Below are 22,806 nucleotides of genomic sequence, written 5' to 3'. Positions count from 1 at the left end.
TCCCTATTGCTGGCTCTATTTTTTGTAAATTAATTAAACAAATAAAATAATATGTCAGCAACAGCAGCAAAAGGCAATAAATACTAATTTGCCTGTTTCAACACAAATGTCATCTTTGTGTAAAGATAACCAAGGCGAGGGCCAAAATCGAGACAAGTCCAAAGACGGACCAGCCAAAGTAGCTCTAGAGATAGGCATATAGAATCACATGTAGGTGAGTGTGGCTGCTTGTGGGTGTGTGTGTGTGTGTGTGTGTGTCCACTGTGTAGGCGAAACATCCTGTTGCCAGGCCAACTAGCTCGCCTAGCCAAGTCTGGCCTGCGGTTGGGATATATATCCAAGAATGTTATGATGGGCATCGGCTCTGTTATTAGTTGCTGTGGTCATCCCGACATTGTTCCTTACTCTGCAATTGGGCAAGGAAAATGGAAATGGAAATTCAATCGTATAGGCTTTATCTTTCAGCACAAATGCTTTTTGGCTATTTACACATAAAATATTTGCTTGCATTTTGTAAGCGTCTTAAGTTTAAGCTCTTGTCAACATTTACAGATGTCAAATGCTAAAATTTTGATTTGTTTTATATATATTATTATTAAATAATATACACACAGTTATCAAGCTTGGCAATTCGAATACAAATGTTGACCAAAAGCTGTTAACAAAACTTTTTCATTTTATTTTATGCATTTTATTAGCCAGTTTGCTAGATAGATGCGTTTGTATATATACATATGCCTTTAATAATTTATATTTTTTTGTTTATATTTTAAAACGGTTTAATTAACCTTTTGGCCTTTTTGTATAAGCTACAAGTTTTTAAAGCTGCTGTCGTATGGCTTCAGACATGCCGCGTTTTTGAATTTTCAAGGTGAGATGATTTTCTCATGCACACGTTGAAAAGTTGTCCGGCCGCACTCACACAACACGCAAAGCATCGCCATCGATATGCACAGCACATTTACACCCGCACACACACACACACACGCACACAACAAACACGCAACGTGTCTTGTGACAAGGACGACATTTCGAGATGTGGGGCAAACGTGAAACGCGTCAAAGGCAAACTGGACGACGCCCACAACAAACGCGACAGGGAGGCGTGACAAAAACGCACACACACATATACACACACACATTTCCATTGTGTGTGTGCGTGTGTGTTGGGTAAAAGTTATTGTTGGTAATATCAACAGAAAAAGTGTTTATGATATGAAAAATGTTGACAGCAACTGCAGAATAGATATGCTGCGCATATCAGCGAAAGAGACAGCCAATGTCTCATACACACACCAATGCACACACTCATACATGTATACATATATATATATATAGTGGCTTGTATTATTGCGCCCGCTGTGCGTTGTTGTTGTAGTTTTTATCGCTGCTGCTGACTTTGATGAAAAATATGATTATGTCCTTTATGCGAATGCCTTGCAGTAAAAATAATAATAACACGCCACACACACGCACACACACACACATGTAAACACCCACTCCCACTTATAGCTGCCTTGTTGGCTCTCGTATCTTTGGCGCTCTCTCTTTATTTTTGGCAACGTTTTTCATGACTTTGTTCTTGACTTTATTGGCTGCCTTTCGCTCGTCTTGCCTTGACTGCAGGCGGAAAAACTTTGTTGTTGTTCAAGTTCTTATTGTTGGTGTTGTTGTTGTTGTTGCCACTGCTGCTCGCACTGCTGTCATATGTTTGCTTTATTATAGCCATTCGCTCAACCCGTAACAGCGCTAACACTAACCATAACAATAACAGCAATAAGTGCAGCCAAACCGTTGACCCATAAAGTGACAATGTTGCAAGCAACGCCCCTCCATAACAACCAACACTCACCGCCCCCCCCCCCCTCTTCCACCCATTCACTAAAGCAGTTTAATGTAAGGCCACGCCCACACACCACCCACACCAGCTAGCAACTTGTCAAATGCTTGATTTTACTAGTTAAGTGGCAGGTACTTTACTCACAGCAAGAATTGTAAATTTTAGCTAGAAAACTTTTAGAAGGGAAAGAGAAACTTTTACGATTTTAAGCTGAACTGTATCTCAGTCTGTTGTTGATCGATTTTAATTGATTTTTCAGCTCGCCATCAAAAAGACATTATATTATTAACAAAATATATTTTCCCCTACTTGTTTTGTACTTTTTATTTATTGTATTTATTTATTTTTCATTTTACCATGGCAGTATATAGTTGATTATCTATTAGTTGTTAGGCATTTCTTAAAAGAAAAGTATTTTATAAATTTTCTTCGGCTAATTACAGACACATTCACATTATACTAAGATAGGGTGGGCGGAAGGGGTTTAAATTCCGAGCATTCATTTGTGAAAACCTTTTCCCTGGCTCTCGCAACACGTGCACCGCAGTAACTTCATTTGCTAGCTGTTAGTATTTTCCGAATACTCTGCACAAAAGTGAATATGCGCTGGTGCGTGTGAGTTGTATTTAATTATAATTAAAACTGTGAGTTAATCTTAAGTGATCTGATCTTCAAAATGTGCTTGAAGATTTTTGATCTTGTTTTGATTTAGTTATCTTTGTCTGTTTTCCCTGCAACGACGATTTAGGAATATATATTTACAGATGGAAAGATTAAAATAGAAACCCAAAGAATATGTTTTGAAATTTTAGTACTTTTTTATGGAAACAATATTATTTTTAGTAAATATATTTTCAAATATTTTGGTTATGTTGTTATTTTTCCTGCTTAGAATATAATTCAGAAAATAAAAATCAATAAATGTTGTTCCTAAATTTTAGAAAACTATCATAAAATGAATATATTCATTCTTATTAAAAACAACATTTTTTTTTGTATAAAATAAATGAGTACTTCCATTTACAAACAATTTCTTAAAACTATCAAGATTTCGAACATATAGATATTATTGTGTACACCATAAAATGATGTAAAGTTTAAAAAACATAAATTTTTTGGGGGTTTTCTAAAGCTGAGGGGATAAGTAGATGCAGATGTAACTTTTTAAAATGTGTATCCCTTTGCATTGGTCGGGCTTGAGCTTTTTTTCTATTTTAATTCATAAAACATAAATTATTTTTTATTAATTATAAGTTGCGTTGTTGTAAGAGCATCTCAGTGGCGACAATTTGAAGTTTTTTTTTCCATAGCATCTGTACAATTTTTATTCTGTTGTAAGTGTTTCCTCTTTGTATTTGTGCTTTTTGTTATTTGTTTTTTGTTTTTTTTTTTAGGTTTTAGAGAGATAATTACAAAAAATGTTTTGCGTGCGGCGCACAGCACGATGGGCCGAGTATAATTATGACTCCTGCTGGGGTTTCTGTCAGGGTTGCTGGAAGATGGTGGGACTGAAGAAGTTGTTGTCTGTGGATTTCAACAGTTGAAAGTGTTTTTTTTGTTGTCTGTTTCGTTTTTTGCGCTGCTTGGTTTTTATGCACTGCGCGTGTGTTTCGTGTTAAATTTGTTGCTTAATTTGAAAAGGCAACCCACGTAGATAAGACATTAAAAAGAAACAGATACCACGGACAAACGAAAAGTAGAGAAGAGTACTTATGGCCAAAGTGCGGGTACAAGTGGTACGGGCTTGATAACTAGTGGGGGGGGCTGACTTGGGGAGTTGCGAAAGGGGGCGGGGCGGCGAGCTGCCACAAACAATTTCTTGTACCGGCTGCATGCCTGCTGTGTCTAAAGACTTTCAGTCAGCACTGTTTATAGAACATTTTCAATTTGCTATGCAAATAAATCTATAAGAGGAATATTGAGACGGGGAAGGGGTCGCAGATCATGCACACATGTTGCACTGTCCGTTTCAATGGCAGATACCAAACCCTTCTCTCCCCCCCGCCAGCCGTCAACCCGTCACCCCCTAAACGCTGCTCGCTCGCTCTCGCAGCACTTCTGACCAACTGCAGTTTTCATTTTACATTTCGTTTTCTGTCATTTCGATTTACGTTGCGCAGCGGTCTAATACCGTTGCCCCAGCAGCAACAGCCCTCCTCCCCCCTCCCCCTCCCCACTCTCCATCAGCAACCCCTCCTGCAGCAACCTTGCACCCTGATGCTGGCCATACCTTTGATGGCTTGCCAAACAGTTGGAATATGATTTTTGCAATTTTCGCATGAACTCAACCAAAAAATTAAACTTGACTACACTGCAAAATTGTAAAGTTTTTAATACGTTTGGGGCAACACCCCCTCTGTGTGTGTGTGTGTGAGAGTGTGTGTCTGGTGTATTAGGGGTGCTTGGGGGCTCTGTGACGGTGCTGGTCTTTGGGGGCGTGCCAGTTGCCTCTGTCAATCTATGCGACAGTCAATGAACAACAAGTTTGCGATTCTTTCAGTCTACCACACCGCCCCTTTCTCTTCCCTCTCTATCAATCCCTCTCTCTGTTCCACTTCCGCTCGCGCTTGCTGTCTCTTGCTTTCCGCTCGCGCTTGCAAACATTTCAAATTATTTTAATTAAGGCATTTTAATTAACACACACGCATACACTTACGACCGCTTGTTGTTGCCGCTGTTGTTGTTTTCCATGTTGTCGCGTTTTGGCATAAATTGTTGAGCCTGCTCACGCCCGCAACCCGTTCCAGCCGCTACACCCTTCTACTGCCAATGACCTGCTGCATGTTGACACAGAATTTAAATTTATATTTCTTGTTGATTTGCGTTTTTTTATACCCTTTCATTGGGCTTCATACACTTGTCAGCAAATGTGTTACGCTCAAAGTTTTTAATCAAAACCGGTTTCAAGAATATTCACGAAATGTATTCAAAACTGCTTTAAGGAGCCTTGTTTGGAATTATTTGGCTTGCAGCTTATTATATTATTATTATATTATATTATTATATTTATAATAAACCTTAACTAAATTACAGCTCTGCTTATACTTTCCGCCAAGGTTTATTGTACAAGCTGCGGTTTCTCAGGGCTCTCTCTAGGGTATCAAAATTGTACTTGAATTTTAAAATCCGCGCTCCTAACTGCTTCTGTAGCTGCCCCTGCTGGAATTGCGAGGGGCTCTGGAGCTGCTATTAGTTCAACTTGGTTACGTCTAAGGCTTGGGGGCCTGTAATTTATTGACGTGTTTCTATGTAACAATTTATATATGTATGTATATGCATATGTACGCATGCATGCCTTATATAAATATATATGCATATATTTTTAGGCCAACATGCACGCTTAGCCATAAATTGTTTTGGCCGGCATAAAAAAGCGTCTGGAAAGAGGCCGTTGCGCTAAATTTCATTTCATGCAGCGCTGCGCTCAACAAAATATCCTTGTCGTTCTCTTCTGCTCGGGGTCAAGTTGAGTGAGTGCGTAGCAAGAAATTTATGGCAGACGCCGCTTGGTAAATAGCCCGCCTCCACGTCCCTCCTGTCCTTTGCTATTGTGACACTTGGCGCTTTTGCTAAACCCTTTGCCCTGCAAGCCTTGACAAATTTGTGCGGTCAAGTCGCCAGTTAATTGAGTTCAAATAAGCAATTACACATGCGTTTCGCAGTTTTTGTTGTTATTGTTGTTGTGGCTGCTGTTGTTTTTTGTTGACCATCATATGCCTATAATAAATCAAATAATAAAACGCTGATGTTTTAATTAAAGTTGCAATAATGCAACAACAAAAAATAGAAAAAGCTAGAGAATAGAAACTAAGTTAGACACTGCGACTAGGCAATATCCTTTAATAATAGGGAACAATTTATTAAAACAATATATATTTATTTTGTATTTTTATATACAAACATTTGTATTAATTTTTATGAATTAAACTTGTTAGTACATGGAAATATATGTAAGTACATATGCGAAATATGTGAATATATCGGTAGTTTCATAAAAATTGAAAACATTCAAAAACGTTCCAGAATTTATTATCTGCTTTACATTAAAATAATAAGATAATAAAAGTTATGCACGCGTATTCCAATAATCAAGACTACATTAAAAACTAATATTAGAAACCCAATATTTGACATTATCAAAGACATTTAAAAGTTCATAATAGTCCCTTCGCCAATTTAATAGGGTATAGCGCATGAAATAGCAAATGTTTCGTTCATTAATTTAGCTAACAAAAAGTGTGGTCAGCTTTTAATTACATATAAATTATAATAATAATTAAAAAAAAACGTATAATTATTTATACATATAGTATATTTTAAATAAATTTCTATTAAATTCTCGACTTTTGTATCATGTCAATGCTAAAAACAAAAACCAATATTAACTTTGAAACTTCAGCTAATTGCGTTGACAAAGCGACTGGCAAAAAAAAAAAGCTGATTCGTTTTTCGCGGGCGTCACTATAGCGTGTGGGCGTGGCAGCGCCTTCTGCTAATGAACATCGATTTGGCCGCAGTCTGGCAGCTGCAAGCTGTGTGCTCTCTGTGTGTCCCACAATCGAAATCGGAATTTAAATTGACTCATTAAAACGAGCAAAAAGCGGGTCGCACGACAATTAAACAAACGCGGCAGCAACATTTCCTACCCCGTCAGCCCCCATCCCGCCCATTTTATAGAAGTTACCCTCGCCGACGTTTGGGTCCGCCAAGATGCCTAGCACCTAATATGGGGTCATTAGTTAATTTGCCAAACGGCTTCTATCGGTTTGTGCTCTGCAAAAAAGATTATTTTGAATTTGTCATGCGGTTTGACATGCTTAAGTTGAGAAAATGCATAATAGTTAGCTTTGATTGACATATGGGATTGGTAACATTCAAACATCTAGGGAAATATTATTTTATATCACTTGCATTTATTCCTTCAATAGTAATCGGTAATTAGCTAGTGTCCTCCATATGGTCAGGCAATAGTTTTGTGATGTGTTGTATAACTGTCTTGGAAAGTATTGGCGACTAAGTTGTTGTTATCTATGGAATAGTACAATATGAAGATTCAAGCTATATTTTCTGTGTATTTTATTTATTTTGTTCATTTTATATGTTCAACGAACTTTATTTCTTTTGGCCTCGTATGCTGGTTAACCATTTAACATTTTTGTATTTTTCCTGTTGGTTTTAAGTCTGTTTAAGGTAATATTCATTTACATTCAAGGCTCAATAAAGTTTACTTAATATTCTTATTGATATTCAATAGGGTAATCGCGTCTTTGAAGACGCCTTAAGGTTCTAAAATTATTAAATTACAGACGTTTTTTAATATAACATTTAAAGAAATCTTAACTCTATAGAATTCTGGCTTTAGTTTTCCTTTTTTCAGTAAAATTAAAAAACATTTTGATATCAAAAAAGATAGCGCGAATATTTTAAAGATCATTCATCGAGAGCATGAATTTATTATATTATTGCGATAATAATATCGTATTATTATGACTTTTTATGAATAATATTAAAATTAATACTATTTAAATTTTACTGAATACTAAAAAACTAAAGGACAATCTAATGTTAAATTATTTATTATTCTTTTTGTTCACAGACTAAACTTCTGGTAACTTATGATTGAAACTCTCTAGAAAGTATCCATACTATACCATGATCTATCAAAGTAATATCTATTATCTAAGGGAAAACTGAAATGTAAGTTAATCAAGTTTATTTTTCATATTTAGCAAATTTGACTTAGCTAGAGCATGAATACTTCGGTTAATCAAAGATCTCTTGGATTTCTGCTGCTGTTTTTATGAGCTTTTGCCACTGTCAAGGACGTTCACGTCCTTGTTTTCCCAATGTTCGTCACCAGCGTCGTCGTCTGGGTCCCCTGTTAATTTATGTGCTCGTACCCAAAGTTCTCGCTTTTCTTGCGTGGTCTCATTGAGTTTTGGATGCGTGCCGAGCCGCAATCTGCCCGGGACTATTAGATTTTATTGAGCCGCTGATTTACACAACGCGCTTCAATTCAATTTTGAAGCGACTCGAAGAGGCGGAATATAGGACAGGGGGGAGACGAGTTGGTAATCACTTCTAACAAAACTTTATGTTCGGACCTGGGCAACTCGAAATGGGAATTTAATTTTCACACGGGAAAAATCAATAAATGTGCGTGAAAAAAATGGAAACACACAGAACAACAATAACAACAAGATAAATTACCTGCATAATTTCGTTACAATTTTCACTATGCAATTTCTATAACAGTTTCCTTTTTTTTTTTGCTTCTCTTGTTGTTGCCCACTTTTTGCTCCGATACCATCCAACAAATGGGGCGTGCCCCTTGGATAGGCGGTCGCGTCCATTTTATTTACATTTATTGACCGCACGAACTGTCTGTGGGATACGCGGCTGGCTCTGTTTGGGGGCGAGTGGTGGGGTCTACGTCTGGTCTGTGTATTGGGGTAGTAGAATGGGATTTCAAACTGGGTAATTTGCAGCACGTGTGAACAGTTTTCTATTAGGCGCTCGCGATGCCAACTGGCGTAAATGTGCAAACGGAAGTAAGCAAAATCGTAACGGAAGTGAATTGAAGTGCCGGGCTAGCTTGGAGGGGTAATAGATATATGCATCTAGATAATCTAGAGACCGCGTTTCGTTTGATAACTAAATAGGCTCAAGCAAGGCAGACAAAGAATAATTCCCTGTTGAGCAGAGTGCAACCGCGTGCTCTATGTATAAATATAAATCTATTACGATGTATATAATACTTATAAGCAGTCCTTTTTCTCTGTTACCCTATCTTATTTTCTTTCATTTTCATGTTAGTAAACGCAATTCGCAAGAGAACTAATTATTATTATTTTATTTAAATTAGATAACTTGGCCAGGTATCTTATATTAATACGTGGCCAAGTTATGTAATTGATATCTTACAAGCACAAGCAAAAGGTTTATAAATTTTACGGAAAATTTTGGAAAAGTTTGCACAATCTAACCCACCTTTTTAAAATATAATATCAATTAAGCGTTTCAGACTTAAATTTCACCCTATATTTATCCAGTAATTGAATATGACAAACAAATTAAAACTCCAAAGCTGGATAATTATATGGCTTGAAAAAAGTTAGTTAAGTAGATTGCGCCACGTGTTTGCCTTGGAGTCGACTTTTGGACAAGGGACTGAGAGCTGACACCCGCACACATACATACATATGTGTGACCTACAAGAAAAATGGACACTTTGAGCGTTCGGTTTTGGTTGACTGGGGGCCAGCTGTCAGCGCGGTTTCCAATTATCCGAAACCCAAATGAATCCCAAAACTTGTCTGCAGAGGCATTTTTGCATGGCATGCCCACAAATCAAAGGCAAGTTTCACTTTTCCTGTCAATTCCGCTTCAGTCCAAAGTTTCATGTGGTCAGCCATGGGGTGTTTGGGTTGATTATTCGAGCGTCAGCCTGCTTGCTGCTGAGTTGACCCAAATATCTCTCACTCGTATCTTGTATAAATTTGATTTGCTAATGAGCCGAGGCGAGACCATATGAAATTTAAAATAGTTTTTTCTACCCCGCCCATATGGCTTCTGCGGCTTATCAAGTGGGGTGTTGGCCAACTGTGGTTTCCAGTGTGAACCACCAGAGTTGGGCACGTATTTGAGTGGCGGTTTTAATTGGTCCAGCTGCATGTGGGGCACCCAAAATTCTATTTGAACGTTATAAACGTATAGGAAAGTAAAAAGTTGTTGATTGCTGAGAGGTTTTGGTTTTGCTGAGAGTCAACTTGTGCTGCTTAATTATTGTTAGTTTAGTTAGAAGCGGCGGGCAGCAGACTCGAAATATACTGTGTACTTACCAATATATTTTAAGCACTTCCCAAGAACCCGAAATATTTCACATTTTTTGCAATAATTAATAATTTTATTTTTACCATTTTCTTAGTATTCTTATTTTTTGTCACAATTTTTGATGACTTAGTTAATTGATTTATCAATTTGTATGCATAGATTTTTTTATAGCCTAACACATTTTTAACTAAACTCTGTCATTAAATTCTGCTTAAACGCAATGCGCTCTAACAATTTGCATTAATTTTACATTTTTACTATATTTACTTTTACTATGCAGGACATTCCCGTTCTCATTACGGGTACTTTCACACATAATCTAACTGCGCTTACAGTTAGCAGCGTCTATATAGATAAATATACATACATACAACAAAAATCGTAGACCAAATACATTTGCTTTATACAAGTTTAGTGAGTTTATTATTTACAACTTGACTTAATCGTAATACTTTTCTTATATACTTGTATCTTCCAGCTATTTTATTTTTTATAATATTTTCTTTTTGTGTTTGGGAACATTTTTGCTACAAATTAAATTTTTCTACTAAGTTTCAGAGTCTTTTTGAAGTTGCCTTAACTTTATTTATTATTTTTATTTAATTTTCATTTTTAGTTTTTATACTCTTTAAGGAAAATTTTAAGAATTTTCAGTTTATGAAAGGACATAATTTTGCTTTGAATTTTGGAAATATTGTAAACATGGCTTAAATTACGCATTTTAGTCGCAAGTAAGGATGGGCAACATCACCTTTCCACAGGTATTACCAATATAATGGAATACTTGAAGAGCCAAGATGGACGTGCCCTGCACATAATTTCTCCACTATAACTTTTCTTTAAACTGAGTCGCATTTGTGTTAAATGATATATTTTTAACGATATGTGAGTACACTGCATTGATTTAACAGTTGATAACATTGCTGTTAAAGTTATCGATAACTTATCGATTTATTGACAGGTTCGCATTTTAGTATATTCGGTTTTTGCTGATTAACGGTATTGATATGACTCAGTATCTCGCAAAAGTTATTGCTAACTTGTCGTTGCGACGTCTTTCAACTAATATGTGGCTACTGCATTTGTTCACAGTTGTTTCTCATTTGATATTGCAAAGGATATGCCATGAAATCTTTGCGGAAGATATGCATATGGTCATAAAGAATATAACTTAGCTATGCACAGCACCTTAACGGGAACATAACTATGACATTCATATTTATTATATATACATACAACTACATACATATAACACGTTCAGCTGACGTTCTAGTCTAGTTCTAGGTGTAGGTGTAGATCTGGGTGATTAGAAAGTCCAAGTCTAGACTTTATAATTCTTAACTTAGACGCAGCTCTCGGGCACACGCTGCGTCATAAGACAATCCTTAATCGCATTTATATTAATGTTGTCATCCAAGTCCTGTGAGGAGTTGCACGAGGTGGTTGTTGTTGAGGTGACGCCCACGCCCATAACGCTGCCAACACTGCCCAGCAACAAACTCGAACCGGAGCCGGGCTGCTGATGATGATGTTGATGCTGATGATGCTGCTGTTGCTGATGATGGTGCTGCTGCTGCTGCTGCTGATGATGGTGATGGCGATTTAAGGTGGCCGTGTGGCCCACACCAGCACCGCCTGGCGGATGATGCAGCCTGCCACTGGCATAGGCATTCATTATATAGCCACCGCCGCTGCCCAGGCCAGGCGGCAGTGTGCCCACACCGCTGCTGTGCGCCGGCTGCAGGTGCGCTGCCAGCGTCGCCGTCGAGGACAGCGACGTGGGAGATCCAATGATGGTGCCGCCCATGCCCAGTGTCAGCGGCTTGCCAGCGCCCAGGCTGCCCATAATGCTGCTGCTGGGCGAGATGACAGTGCTGCTGCAGCCGCCACCGACCGCTGCCACCGCGGCCAGCAGCTGGGCCCGCTGCGCATTGATCTGATTGTAGGTGACCGGCGGATTCGACGGATCGCTGGACAGCGTCGTTGTCGTCGTCATGGTCGGTGCCTGTAAAACAGATGGCAGATAAAAGTTGAAAACGCATTAGACCCATTCAGCTGGAATGTTTTCGAGTTCCAGTTGCACTAAGTACATTAGCCCCACTTCTCTCCTAGCCCACCCACAGAATTTCTAAAAATATAATTCGGTTGTTGAGCGTGCTTTTGAAACGGAAATTAACAATTTACCAATGCAATTCAGTTGGACTTATATTTAATTTACTTAGCCGGCGTTTTCACACACTTTCAAGTATAATACGGGCAAGGTAAATTAATGCGAATATTATAGCTATTAATATAGATGTGTTTTAAAAAGATTAAATCTTGAGCCACATTTTATTTGGAAGTAAAATAATATGTAAATACTTATTAATGAGATTTGATTAATTTATGGAATTCAAATTTTTCAATGCTTATAACTTTGTCGAAGTTTTTAATTGAAATTTAATGATCAGTTTTTTATATTGTTGTCAATTTATATGTCATTTATATATTAGAAATTCAATCAGTATCTATAGAAGAAATATCCAATTAGTTGAATTTCAGGGGATTAAAAATACTGTATACATAAGTTTCGATCGAAATTATTTTTTAATACTCAAATCTTTCATTCACTTTGTAAAATTTTGAAAAGCTCTTTAGCTGTTTAATTTCTAATTTTCTGTTTAACTTTATAAGATGACTTCAAGCGCAGTCAAACTCGAGTCCAGTTTTAAACAGCCTGCTGAATGTGAGCGTATAAAATCCAAATGCTTGATTATTGAAAAATATTTTTTTTTTTCGGTCAGTTGTATTGGAAATTCTAATTGAAAATCTCTCTCATTGTGACTACCAAATTGCTGAATTGCATTGCGAAAAGCTGTTGTTGTTGAGTTGAGCAGATTTCGCCGATGCACCAATGCGGCGTTGCGGCGATTCTCCTGTGTGTGTTATGTTTGCCAATATTTAAAATTATTTAATTAACGAATTGAGTTATGCCCAACATTGGCCATGGCTACGGCAGCTACGGCCATGGCTACGGTTACATTCCACGCCCGACGCCCCCCAATGCCTGTTGGTAATTTAAACGTAATTGAAATCAGCGCAGCAAATTCCATTCATAGTATGCACTGTGAAAACACCCACTAGCCCCCCTTCTGCCTGGCGCTTATCTCTGCCAAAAACCGCAGCATTCGTAATACTTTTTTTGCATTTTTATTTATTTTTTTTTAGCTGGGTATTTTTACACCCTGTTTTATACCCTAAAGACGGCGTAGAATTGTTTTGTGAAAATGTATAAAACTGGTAGAATGAAGCTTTTTTCGAGCTTGCAAAGTATACAAATTCTTGTTCAGCATCAATAACAGAGTCAATCCAGCCATGTTCGCTAAACACAGCTTGGCACTGGCTACAGGGTATATCCCAATCGGGCATTCCCGACTAGAGAACTTCCACTTGCCAAACATGCATTGCACTTGGCATTTCGAATAGGATTTGCTTGCTGGGCGTGGTAACAGTCAGTTTTTTTTGGCAGATTAGTCAAATTTGCTATATATATACATGCATAAATATAGTATATATAGATATAGTATATATTTATTGGGGCAGTTGGTCTGTCAATGGCATATGGTTACGAGCAGCGCTCTAATCGCACTCGGAACAGCTTATGATAATGCCAGAGGCATTTAGGCTAGTCGCAAAATCCATAAATGAACTCTAATTGCAAATTTAATGAAATGAAAACAAATGGCTAAGCGAAATGGTCACCCAGTTGCGCCTATCTCGAATTTATAATTTAAGCTCAAATAAAACGAAAATTCCATAGAAATTATGAATAGTACAAACATTGGTCGAAAATGTATTCATTTATTAAAATTATAATTGTGTATAAATGTTTTAATTGTTTTTGCTTTTCAAAGGCTTTAATTTGCGGTCTCTGTTTAATGGGCGTAATATATAAAATATGAAACAAGTTCACTAAGCCAAGTCGCCATATAGGCATTAGTTAGGGGATTATATTTTATTTAGATATTTTTCAAATGCATGTAAATATTATTTTTATGAATTAAATACATGAACATCATATAAAAATGTAAATATAGGCCACTGTAACCAAGACCAACTGTCTGTCTATCTATTTGGTATCAAGTTCTATTGCTTGATTGAAGCTCTAGCCCAAATATGGAAGCTAGTGTATATACCAAATTCGATCAAATTGTATAACCATCATATAATTGCCATGTTAACTATTGGACTTAAGTTTTGTATGGTAATCGTACAAAATATTATTACTGCCCGTTTAAGAGCCCCCTTTTGTTTGTAAAATTTAACAATTTAACAATTAAAGTTCAATTACATTCACAAAACAAAATATTAACTGGAATTATTCACATAATACAATTCCAATTATATAAGAGTAATATCATTTGCAAGCTCTCAATATTTTCTTCAATTTTCATTTAACCCTTTTTTGTATCTTCATTTAAATCTAAATCATAAAATTAAAATCTCACTTAACAAAGCTAACTTTTGCATATTCCAAATTTGTTAGGCAACTCGATTCTTTTTTCGTTTTCCATAAAACTTACAGCGCACACATGTTGCATATTCAATCACATTGAACTGATTTACGGCCACAAAATCCGTACTTTTCCCCCATTAAGCCCTCCCACCTCTTGCAGCTAGTTAAGAAAGGCAGCCAAAGAATGTTGAGCAATATAAATACTGAAAATATTGATTGATTATGGGTAGCTCGACATGATGTATTGTGTTTGTAAATGGGCGAAATAAAGAAAGCAACTCGCAATTACCTTGTCGCTGTCTGTTGGCTGGTTGCTGGTTGCAATACAAAAATGCTTGCCGCATTATACTCAGTCTTAGCCAATGGCTTTTATTTATAACTCCTGAATGGGGGCGAGCAATAAGACGTGCGCTCTGACAGTTTAAAAGCTTTTTTTAATAAACACCCTTTGGCATGCTTTGAGGCTTGAGTTTGAGGTTTCGGGCTATTGGGGTTTGCGATTGGAATTGGAATTTGATGCCCGTGCTGTGGTTGTCCACACTTTTGCTTAGCAATTTGGCAATTTGAGTATTTGATTGGTTTTGGTGTGAAAAAAGAAACACCCCGAAAGCCCGTTAAAATAATACCCAAAACTGATACGAGACTCATATCCACACTTTAAAAAGAAAAGTAAAAGCCGAAAAAAAAATCGACGACTCAATCAAATAGCAATGCAAATCTAAAGGCAATCACTGGCCCCAAATCTGTTTCCTGTTCTGCTCGAATAGACCTTTTTAATTATATCCCTTCATTTGTGACTGCAACTTTTGTGGACTTTGATTAGTTTCTTATATTCTTCTTTTGCTTGCCTTTCAAACTTGATTTGATTTTCGAATAAATATGATATGGTCTATTCGGTATATTGATTTTTACATGCAAATTGCTAAGAGAAAAATTGCTTTAAATACATGAAAATGATATATTGAAGAGTAACTAAATACCAAAAACAATCAAAAAAGTGTAAAAAGAGAATGATACGAAGATGCCCTATTTAGGCATGTTAATCCTAAACCACACGTAAATAATAACAACTGGTTAAATGAGGTCTTTTGCATATTTTAATTAATTAACCAAAAGGAAGCAGGAAAATTAATCTAACTAGATTCAAATGCTACAGTTAACAAAATGTTAGAAGATAACTTATAATCATCAATTACAATAATTAATAATTAAATACTTATTAAATGTAACTAAAGTAAGTGCTTGGATAGGTCATAAAATATGCACACAAGTGCAACAGTTTTCCTCGATAATAGAAATAGAATTTCAGAAGAGTTTCTCGTTATGAAAATATTTGTTTTCCTATTTTCTATTTATTTTTTGTTCCAATTTAAAGTGATTTATCCCACAAATTTCCCTTAAAATTCTTAAAGTGGTTACCCTTAATTTAAGACAGATTTTATATGGGAGCACTTTTTAATAAATAATTTGCCTTTTTTTTTAAATGTACAAAACCAGCCTGATTTAAATAAAACTAGCTTCTGAAATCTAGGATAATTAAAAAAAAGCATTTCGTCCTAAAAAAACATTTCCCTTATATAGCAAACACTTACGGAATTTGCACCTTAAAAGAATAATTAAAGCGATTGATAGTTGAAACTCCACAAAGCCAATAAAACATAGTAGTAGATATAAATATTGCTCATTCGTCGTAATACAGGGCTGGGTTACTTACATTGCCATTGGGTGACCATTTGGAAATGCTGCCAACGAGTCCAACGGCAGACGACGTCGCTGCTGGAGCTGCTGCCGCAGCAAACTGATGCGCATCGCGGTCGATTGCGGACACAGCTGCGGCGACCGCTGTCGATGTGCTGCTGCCGGTGGCTGTGCCGGCTGTGGTGCTGCCCACATTGGAGGCATTGCTGCCGCTGCTGCCGGCGCTGCTGCCGCCAACTGTGCGATTGAAATTTATTGATGATGGTGCCACGTATGGGGTCCGAGTTCGCGTTCGCGTACGAGATCCGAGTCCGGGTCCGTGTCCGGGTCCGAGTGCGGGTCCGAGTCCGGTGGTCACGTGAGGATGCGGTGGCGTTTTAGATTGGCGTATGCCATCGTTAAAAATATTTACGATTAAAAGAAAATTGCATCCGTTGATTGGATTGGATTGGTTTTGGTTCCGTTCGGTTCGGTTCGGTTTGGATTGGTTTGGCGGGGGGTCGCAGCATGTTCGGTTTGTCGGTGGGTATTGTTGTGTGTTGATGAGATTGATTACGATTACGCGATGTTGGCCGCCGAGCAAGCATCAGCGATAGCGAGACACATGAAAGTAAATGTCAGAAAAGTAACCATAAAATTTGATTAAAGTTTAATGATCAAAGTGCACGTTGTCGCACTATAAAACCCGTGTGACCCTGACAAATACGACAAACAACTTGAATTTCTTCTAATTTTTTCGTCACATTCTTGAATACTCTATTATTTGCTTGTCCTCTACTATTGAAATAGTATTTCTGGAATTATACTCGATATATATATATATATATACATTTTTGTTGTACAAATTTGGATATATCAAAAACTTCAACAAACTGCCTGAAATAGCTTAAGTACCCGAAAGGTATTTGTAGTAAGTGTCAGGCTGTTGTTTATGAGCTTACCGTATTGTGAGGGTATTACATCTGGATCACGTTCGTCTTCGACCAGATCCTCCGATGATTTCGTTTTTATATCAGTGTGCTGCCAGCGCGGTTTCTCCAGGTTGCCGCTCTGCAAAATGTCGCCAAACATTATTAATTGCATTCGAGTGTCAGGTAGGATAGAAGGAAGGAGTATGTGTGCTCACCTTGAAGACGTCGGCCGCTTGGACGACAACGCCCGCTGATGTCGCCTTGTTGCCATGCTGGCGATTGCGTCGCAAATTGTGCACGAATGTTACCAGAAATATTCGTATCGCGATGGCCACCCCAATAATTATGATGGTCAGAACGCTGCCAACAATCACCGGGGACAATGTAAGCGTCACATCGTCGTCTGTTGTTATTGTTGTCATCGGTTATTGTCGTAATTACAGGTTGACAATCGTCGGTCATAAATCATCGTCGGTTTTGGATAGATTGTCATCGCACCACGCACATCGCAAATATTTCACATATGTAGTCGCGTATCAGGGAGGCGTTTCCATTCAGTTTGTTTTGTCGTTTGACAGTTTTATTTTTAGGCGAGTTGTGTCAACGATATGAAAATGAGAAGAGTCGGAAAAAAGTAGGTATGAGTTATCTTAGCAACTGTACAGTGGGACGTACAATGCATTTAAATGGGAAACAAAACTTAATTATTGTATTCATATACCATATAACAACTTAAGCAAGTGTACAGTGAAAGAACGCACTAAAGAACACAATAATTTAATATAAATAAATGCAATTCAAATATATATTTTATTCGAAATGGGAATTGTAATTAGGTTGGTTGAGGGAATTGTTTTTCGATTAATAATAAACTCAGACACCAAGTTAATAAACTCAAGCGAATTGCCATTTAATATTAAATAATTTTGGAAAAGAATACAGGATTTGTTGATAAAGCGATTTATTATGTCTTTCGGATTTTATTTTTGTGGTTTAATGAATATTTCATTAATTAATAAAACAGTTAATTTGATTTACTTTAATTATAGTTCAAAAAAAAAAGTTAGTACGACGATAAATTTTTAAATTTGTTTCAAAATTTCTAAAATACTTTGGGGTATCTGCACTTTTTTCTATAAATAATTTATTACATATTTCGAAAAAGTCTCCAATATCTTTCGAAGAATTCTGGCCTTTTTCAATAATTAACTTTTTTAAACTTCTATAAACTAAGAAAGATTTTATTATTGAGGCTGGGCTAGTTTTTCATTTAAGTAAGAAAATCTATACACTAATTTATATATAAAATGAATTTCATACATTTTTCTCGCTATATGCAATCACTGTGCTCGGCCATATTGGCTACTGAAGTGCAGTTTGACACTTCAGAAAAGTAATTTTATACATATTTTAAGCCGTCAAAATGCGGCCCATGAGGCAGGCATGTTGATTATGTAAGTACTGCAGATGATAATGTTACCTGTCAAGTGTTGCCACCATATGTGTAAGACACACACTCGCCCCTGGTCGGGGCTATCAGGGCAAGTACGATACCCTGGCCTGGGATTAAAACATAAAATCACTGAAAAGCAGCAGTCTGGAGGCAGAGTCAGCCAGAAGGCAGCAGCTTCATGTGTCAAATGCAGTAAGCCCTACAATTCCCATCCATCAATCAAGCCTAGCCATCTAGCACACACACATGTGAGTGTCTGTGTATGATGTGTGTGTGTGTGTTTTGGTGTATGTTTTGGTGTGTGCCACTCACCTGTCTTGTAAGCTGTTGAGCCAATTATGAAATCGGGCAACAGATATGCCGCACTGCGTCCCTTTTGATTGTAAGAGTAAATGCGCATTCTCAGCGAGTTATTCTCCTGCATCATCATCGATGTGAGCGTATCCAGATTCTCCAGCGAGAAAAGAGCCTCCTCCGCATTGGTTATATTAAGTCTGAAAAAATAAATAAAAGAGATGGACCCCCAGGATATTATTATGTATTATTAAATCAGCATGGCAAATCAACAGCTCTAAGCCTTTAATCATGTGCAATCAAATGTCAGGATGGCACAAAACCCCGCCAACAATAAATATATTCTATATGTATATATTTTTGGCAGCTTAAGCCTTTTACATTTCTGCCTTGGACCATCGCCCATGTCAACCAACCTCAAAGCCTATCCCACAACTGAAGACCAAGCCCACCCAACAGAAGCAATGCTCCAATCATGACCTCAATTTAAATTTGATGCCTTTTGCCTTGTTGCGGCTTTCACTTGTCTCTTTTCTCCTTCGCCTTTTTGTTTTTGCCAAACTCTGAAATATTAGGGTTCAATGTCTATATAAATTTTGCATCATTCTTTCATCCTTTCGAATGCCCTTGCCAAGGATGTTAGCAATTTGTGCAGCAGCATGTAACACGTTGAGACGAAAGTTTTGAAAGTCAAAATGTATTTATACAAGCAAAAATATATACTTCAAATTTTGAGAAATTACCTTAAAATAAACAACTTTCGAAATCTAAAGTCTTAATTTCAGTTGATGAATGAATTTTGCATTTTTTTAATATAATACGACATCTATGCTTTTGTTTCGAATTTGCTCGACCTCTGAAATCTCCCATTAATCTGTATTAAATATTTTAAATTGAACTAATTTAACTCTTCTCCTATGTCATAATATTCTATTTAATAGCTGACTTTAGTTTACCATTTTGCAGTGTATTCAAGCTTCTTTATTCTGGTGCTAACTCTTCTCTCTTATTCCCCATATGCCATTTGCTTTAACAAACAATTTTACATTGATGACGACGTTTGTTGCGTTTTGGCGCAATCTTTTTGAATGAGGGTCCTTTGATATTTCTGGGGCTGCCTTCATCATTCCCCCCGCGGGCCAGTGCCATTGTTTTAATAAGCAATATTTATGAAATGTTTCTGGTTTTGTTTCGTTTCGAGGGCAACTGACAGAAAATTTATACAATGCTGCCGCATAATGTTATGTGTGCATATGAATACGATTCGGCGATTTAGGGCTTGGGCCGTAATAAAAATGCGCATTTTTTTAAATACCCATTTCACATGCATATAAATTGTTGATTGCCGCTCACACAATATTGTGTGGAGGGTGAACTTGGCCTGAAGCGCCCTCTCTTACGCCTAATTACACGCCCCCCCAAGGAGCGAACACACACACGCTGATGTGCCAAACACTTGCCTCACACACAAACACACACACACACACACAGACACACGCCGGACAGCACGGCTCATCCCTCGCGCCCTTCATTTCTCTCCATTCACACAATTGTCAAACTGAAACTGATATTGAATAATATTCTGCTGGTATCGCTTTAAGGTAGCTGTCAAATGCAGATAGACTCTATATATTGTGTGTATATGTGTGAGTGTGTGTGAATGCGACCATTCATATATACTAATACCTTACGTATTTATGAACCATATCAAGCAGGCTATGGCCTAAAAAGTATATATAAGATATAAAAGCATCTGAAGAGGCAAGCTAATTTGTTAGGTAGAAGCATTGTGCAAATAGTAAACGCTGAGTTGGGTAAGAATATTTTAACGAATCTATGCAAAGTTAAATAATGATGGACCGAAAAACCTAGCTATATAACCTTGTCTGTTCATACTGATCAAGAAGTGCAGAGAAGTCTCCTGCTAGTCGTTGCAAATTTAATGACAAAATCATATTAACCTCTGCAAGGGTATAAAGCTTACAATTCCTTTTCTAAACTGCAGCAAACTTTTTTTTCTTCTTTACTTCTAAGTAATGCAATGAAAAATTCTTTCTAATGGTCAGTTAAAGTGAATTCCATGTGCTCCATCATAAAATATTTTGCGAAAAGTTTAATCTCGTTTTCTGCAAACAGGAAACGTCAAATAGCTTTTAATAGCTTCAACATGTTTTTTTGCTATCGTCCTTGCAGCATTCTTTTCGTTTTTGCCATACTTATTTCAAGTAGATCTTAAATTAGTGCCAACTTATAATAATACACTGCCGACCCACTTTGATTCACCTGAGGCAATATTAAATCGTATATTCTCAGTTATTTGACATATGGTGAAAACCTGAGCCTTTGGGGGGCTAAGCCAAGTGGCCAAACGTAATCCGCTTATAAGCGAACCAGCGGAGAGAGGGGCGGGGCTATCCGTTGTCGGCGACAGGCAACGTGTTGTCCATGTGCACGTGTGTGTTTGTGTAGCTGTCGGGCTGTACGAGTAGCTGATTAATATGCTTACCTGGTAATGCCGGTGCGTGTTGAAAACATTTCGAGTACAAATATTTGAGGCAGACCGCCGTCGTAGCCGGGTATGCATTGTATGTCAACACTGAGCTCTGTGCGATTGAAGATGCTGCAGTTGCTGACGCCATTTGGCAGAGCTGCGAGTTGGGCATCGGGGTTGTCGGAATCAGATTTATGTTGTCCAGCGTGCGCAGGTTGTGCAGAAAATTAACAAGAAAGACAGAGAAAAAGAAATATATAAACAGTTGCTCTCTCCTTTTGTTTTTTTTTTTGTTTTTGGGTGGATTGGTAATGCTGACAAAGCCAGATTGTTGCACTCACTTTCTGGTCTGTTTGTTTCGGGTTAAATGTGAGAGTCAGTAAGGGCCACGTGAGTGTTTGCTTGTGGCCTTAACTTGTTGGGATCAAAAAGCAAATACTCAAGAAACAGACAGACGCACGGGAAACAGTTGCTGTGTTTATACAATAAGTTAAATCTCAGATAGCTTACAATACTTAGTATATCGCAGTATAAAGGTTTTTTGCAGCAAAGAGCAGCTGTGACATATATATAAAATTTAATTGCAAGCAGTAAAAAACTAAAGCAGCTGCAATATAAAATATCATCAATGTGAATAAAAAGGTACAAAAGTATTTAAATGATTCCAGAGTTTCTAAAGGACAAAAGTATCTATAAGATGCTCAGGTATCTAAAAGATTTACATGTTTATAAAAGATACAAATTTTGCATCTTAAAGTTATTAAAGTATCTGAGAGAGACACAAGTATCTAAAAGAACTTAAATAAATGCATATAAATTAAAAAAATATATATCTTAAAGTCAGAAATGCTGCAGAAAGATCAGAACTATTTGAAAGATAATTTGAAAATAAAGTATCTGTAAAATTCAAAAGTAATTGAAAGTGAAGTATGAACATAATATGAAAGATACAAATGTATCTGAACTATGCGAAAGTAACTAAAAGATGTAATAAATATAAGACCGTCTAGCTGGAAACTTCAAATTCCCAAGTATATGATTCCTAAGTGAGTCACATATCTATTGTATAAATTTATTATTGACATTCGCAAGGATGCGTTCCAGAAATACGTGTGGTTTATTTCTTCTCTTCCCAGTCCCACTCACTCGCTATTTTCTAGATAACCCTTATATCCTGTCAGTTGCAGACTGTAAGAATGTCGGATTCAGCCAATTGAGATAACTGTACCACATACTTCTACAAGATATAATACTTAGCTTGCAAACAAAGTTCCTCTATGAATGACTTTTTTATTTTATAAGTTTTCTTGCTTTAACTTATCAAAATACGTTTTTTAAACATTACTACATGTATAACAAATCGGACATCTAAAATCTACGGTATTCCGTAGACAACTCTTCTTACTTGTGTATTATATTTAATCAATTTATTTTCTCCATAGCTGAAACTAATCCTGAGGTCATTTCTTGGCCCCACACCTCGATTGTTTCCATTTGGACGAGCTGCGTTGGACCCACCGCCTTTCTCTGGGTGGATCATTCCTGCCGCTTAATCTGCGACCCGGTAAGTACTCCTAGACCTATTTCTATTGACATACGAAACTTATAATACTTTCTTTTTCCACGCAACAGTTTAGGTTCCTATCGATACACAAGGATATTCTATCAGCGCCGGCCAACACCCTGGAGAACGAAGTGGCCAAGTTGCCGCTAAGCTAAGCAACACGTTATGCCAAATGACATTTATCGTATAATAAACAAAACGATCTTAAATTTAAAACAGAAAAAATT

The 22,806-nt window shown here is 37.1% G+C and overlaps 1 protein-coding gene and 1 long non-coding RNA gene across 4 annotated transcripts in view; one reads left to right on the top strand and one right to left on the bottom strand.

The window, feature by feature from the left end:
• The window catches only part of LOC135438972 (uncharacterized), a 77,857-nt gene extending 55,078 nt beyond the window's left edge, over positions 1 to 22,779 (top strand). For both annotated transcript variants that reach the window (XR_010437959.1, XR_010437958.1), the window contains 2 exons: positions 22,458 to 22,579; positions 22,648 to 22,779. This is a non-coding gene — a long non-coding RNA (uncharacterized LOC135438972). The remainder of the gene's footprint in view (positions 1 to 22,457; positions 22,580 to 22,647) is intronic.
• side-II (sidestep II) overlaps positions 10,875 to 22,806 on the bottom strand; it is a 77,313-nt gene continuing 65,381 nt past the window's right edge. Inside the window, exons 14-19 of one of the 2 annotated variants that reach the window (XM_064697537.1) lie at positions 21,031 to 21,172; positions 18,543 to 18,724; positions 16,993 to 17,180; positions 16,808 to 16,916; positions 15,883 to 16,103; positions 10,875 to 11,678 (exon numbers count right to left, since the gene is read on the bottom strand). In XM_064697537.1, the coding sequence (XP_064553607.1) occupies positions 11,016 to 11,678; positions 15,883 to 16,103; positions 16,808 to 16,916; positions 16,993 to 17,180; positions 18,543 to 18,724; positions 21,031 to 21,172 (1,505 nt within the window). In that variant the 3' untranslated portion in view covers positions 10,875 to 11,015. The remainder of the gene's footprint in view (positions 11,679 to 15,882; positions 16,104 to 16,807; positions 16,917 to 16,992; positions 17,181 to 18,542; positions 18,725 to 21,030; positions 21,173 to 22,806) is intronic. The other variant, XM_064697539.1, reaches the window with a different exon arrangement.

The sequence above is a fragment of the Drosophila montana genome, unplaced genomic scaffold (genome assembly GCF_035044405.1).
Source record: "Drosophila montana isolate Dmon_TW-CO22-7 unplaced genomic scaffold, ASM3504440v1 contig_402_1, whole genome shotgun sequence".
Taxonomy (NCBI): domain Eukaryota; kingdom Metazoa; phylum Arthropoda; class Insecta; order Diptera; family Drosophilidae; genus Drosophila; species Drosophila montana.
The sequence above is the reverse complement of the archived record's forward strand: the minus strand, read 5'-3'. Positions and strand labels throughout refer to the sequence as shown.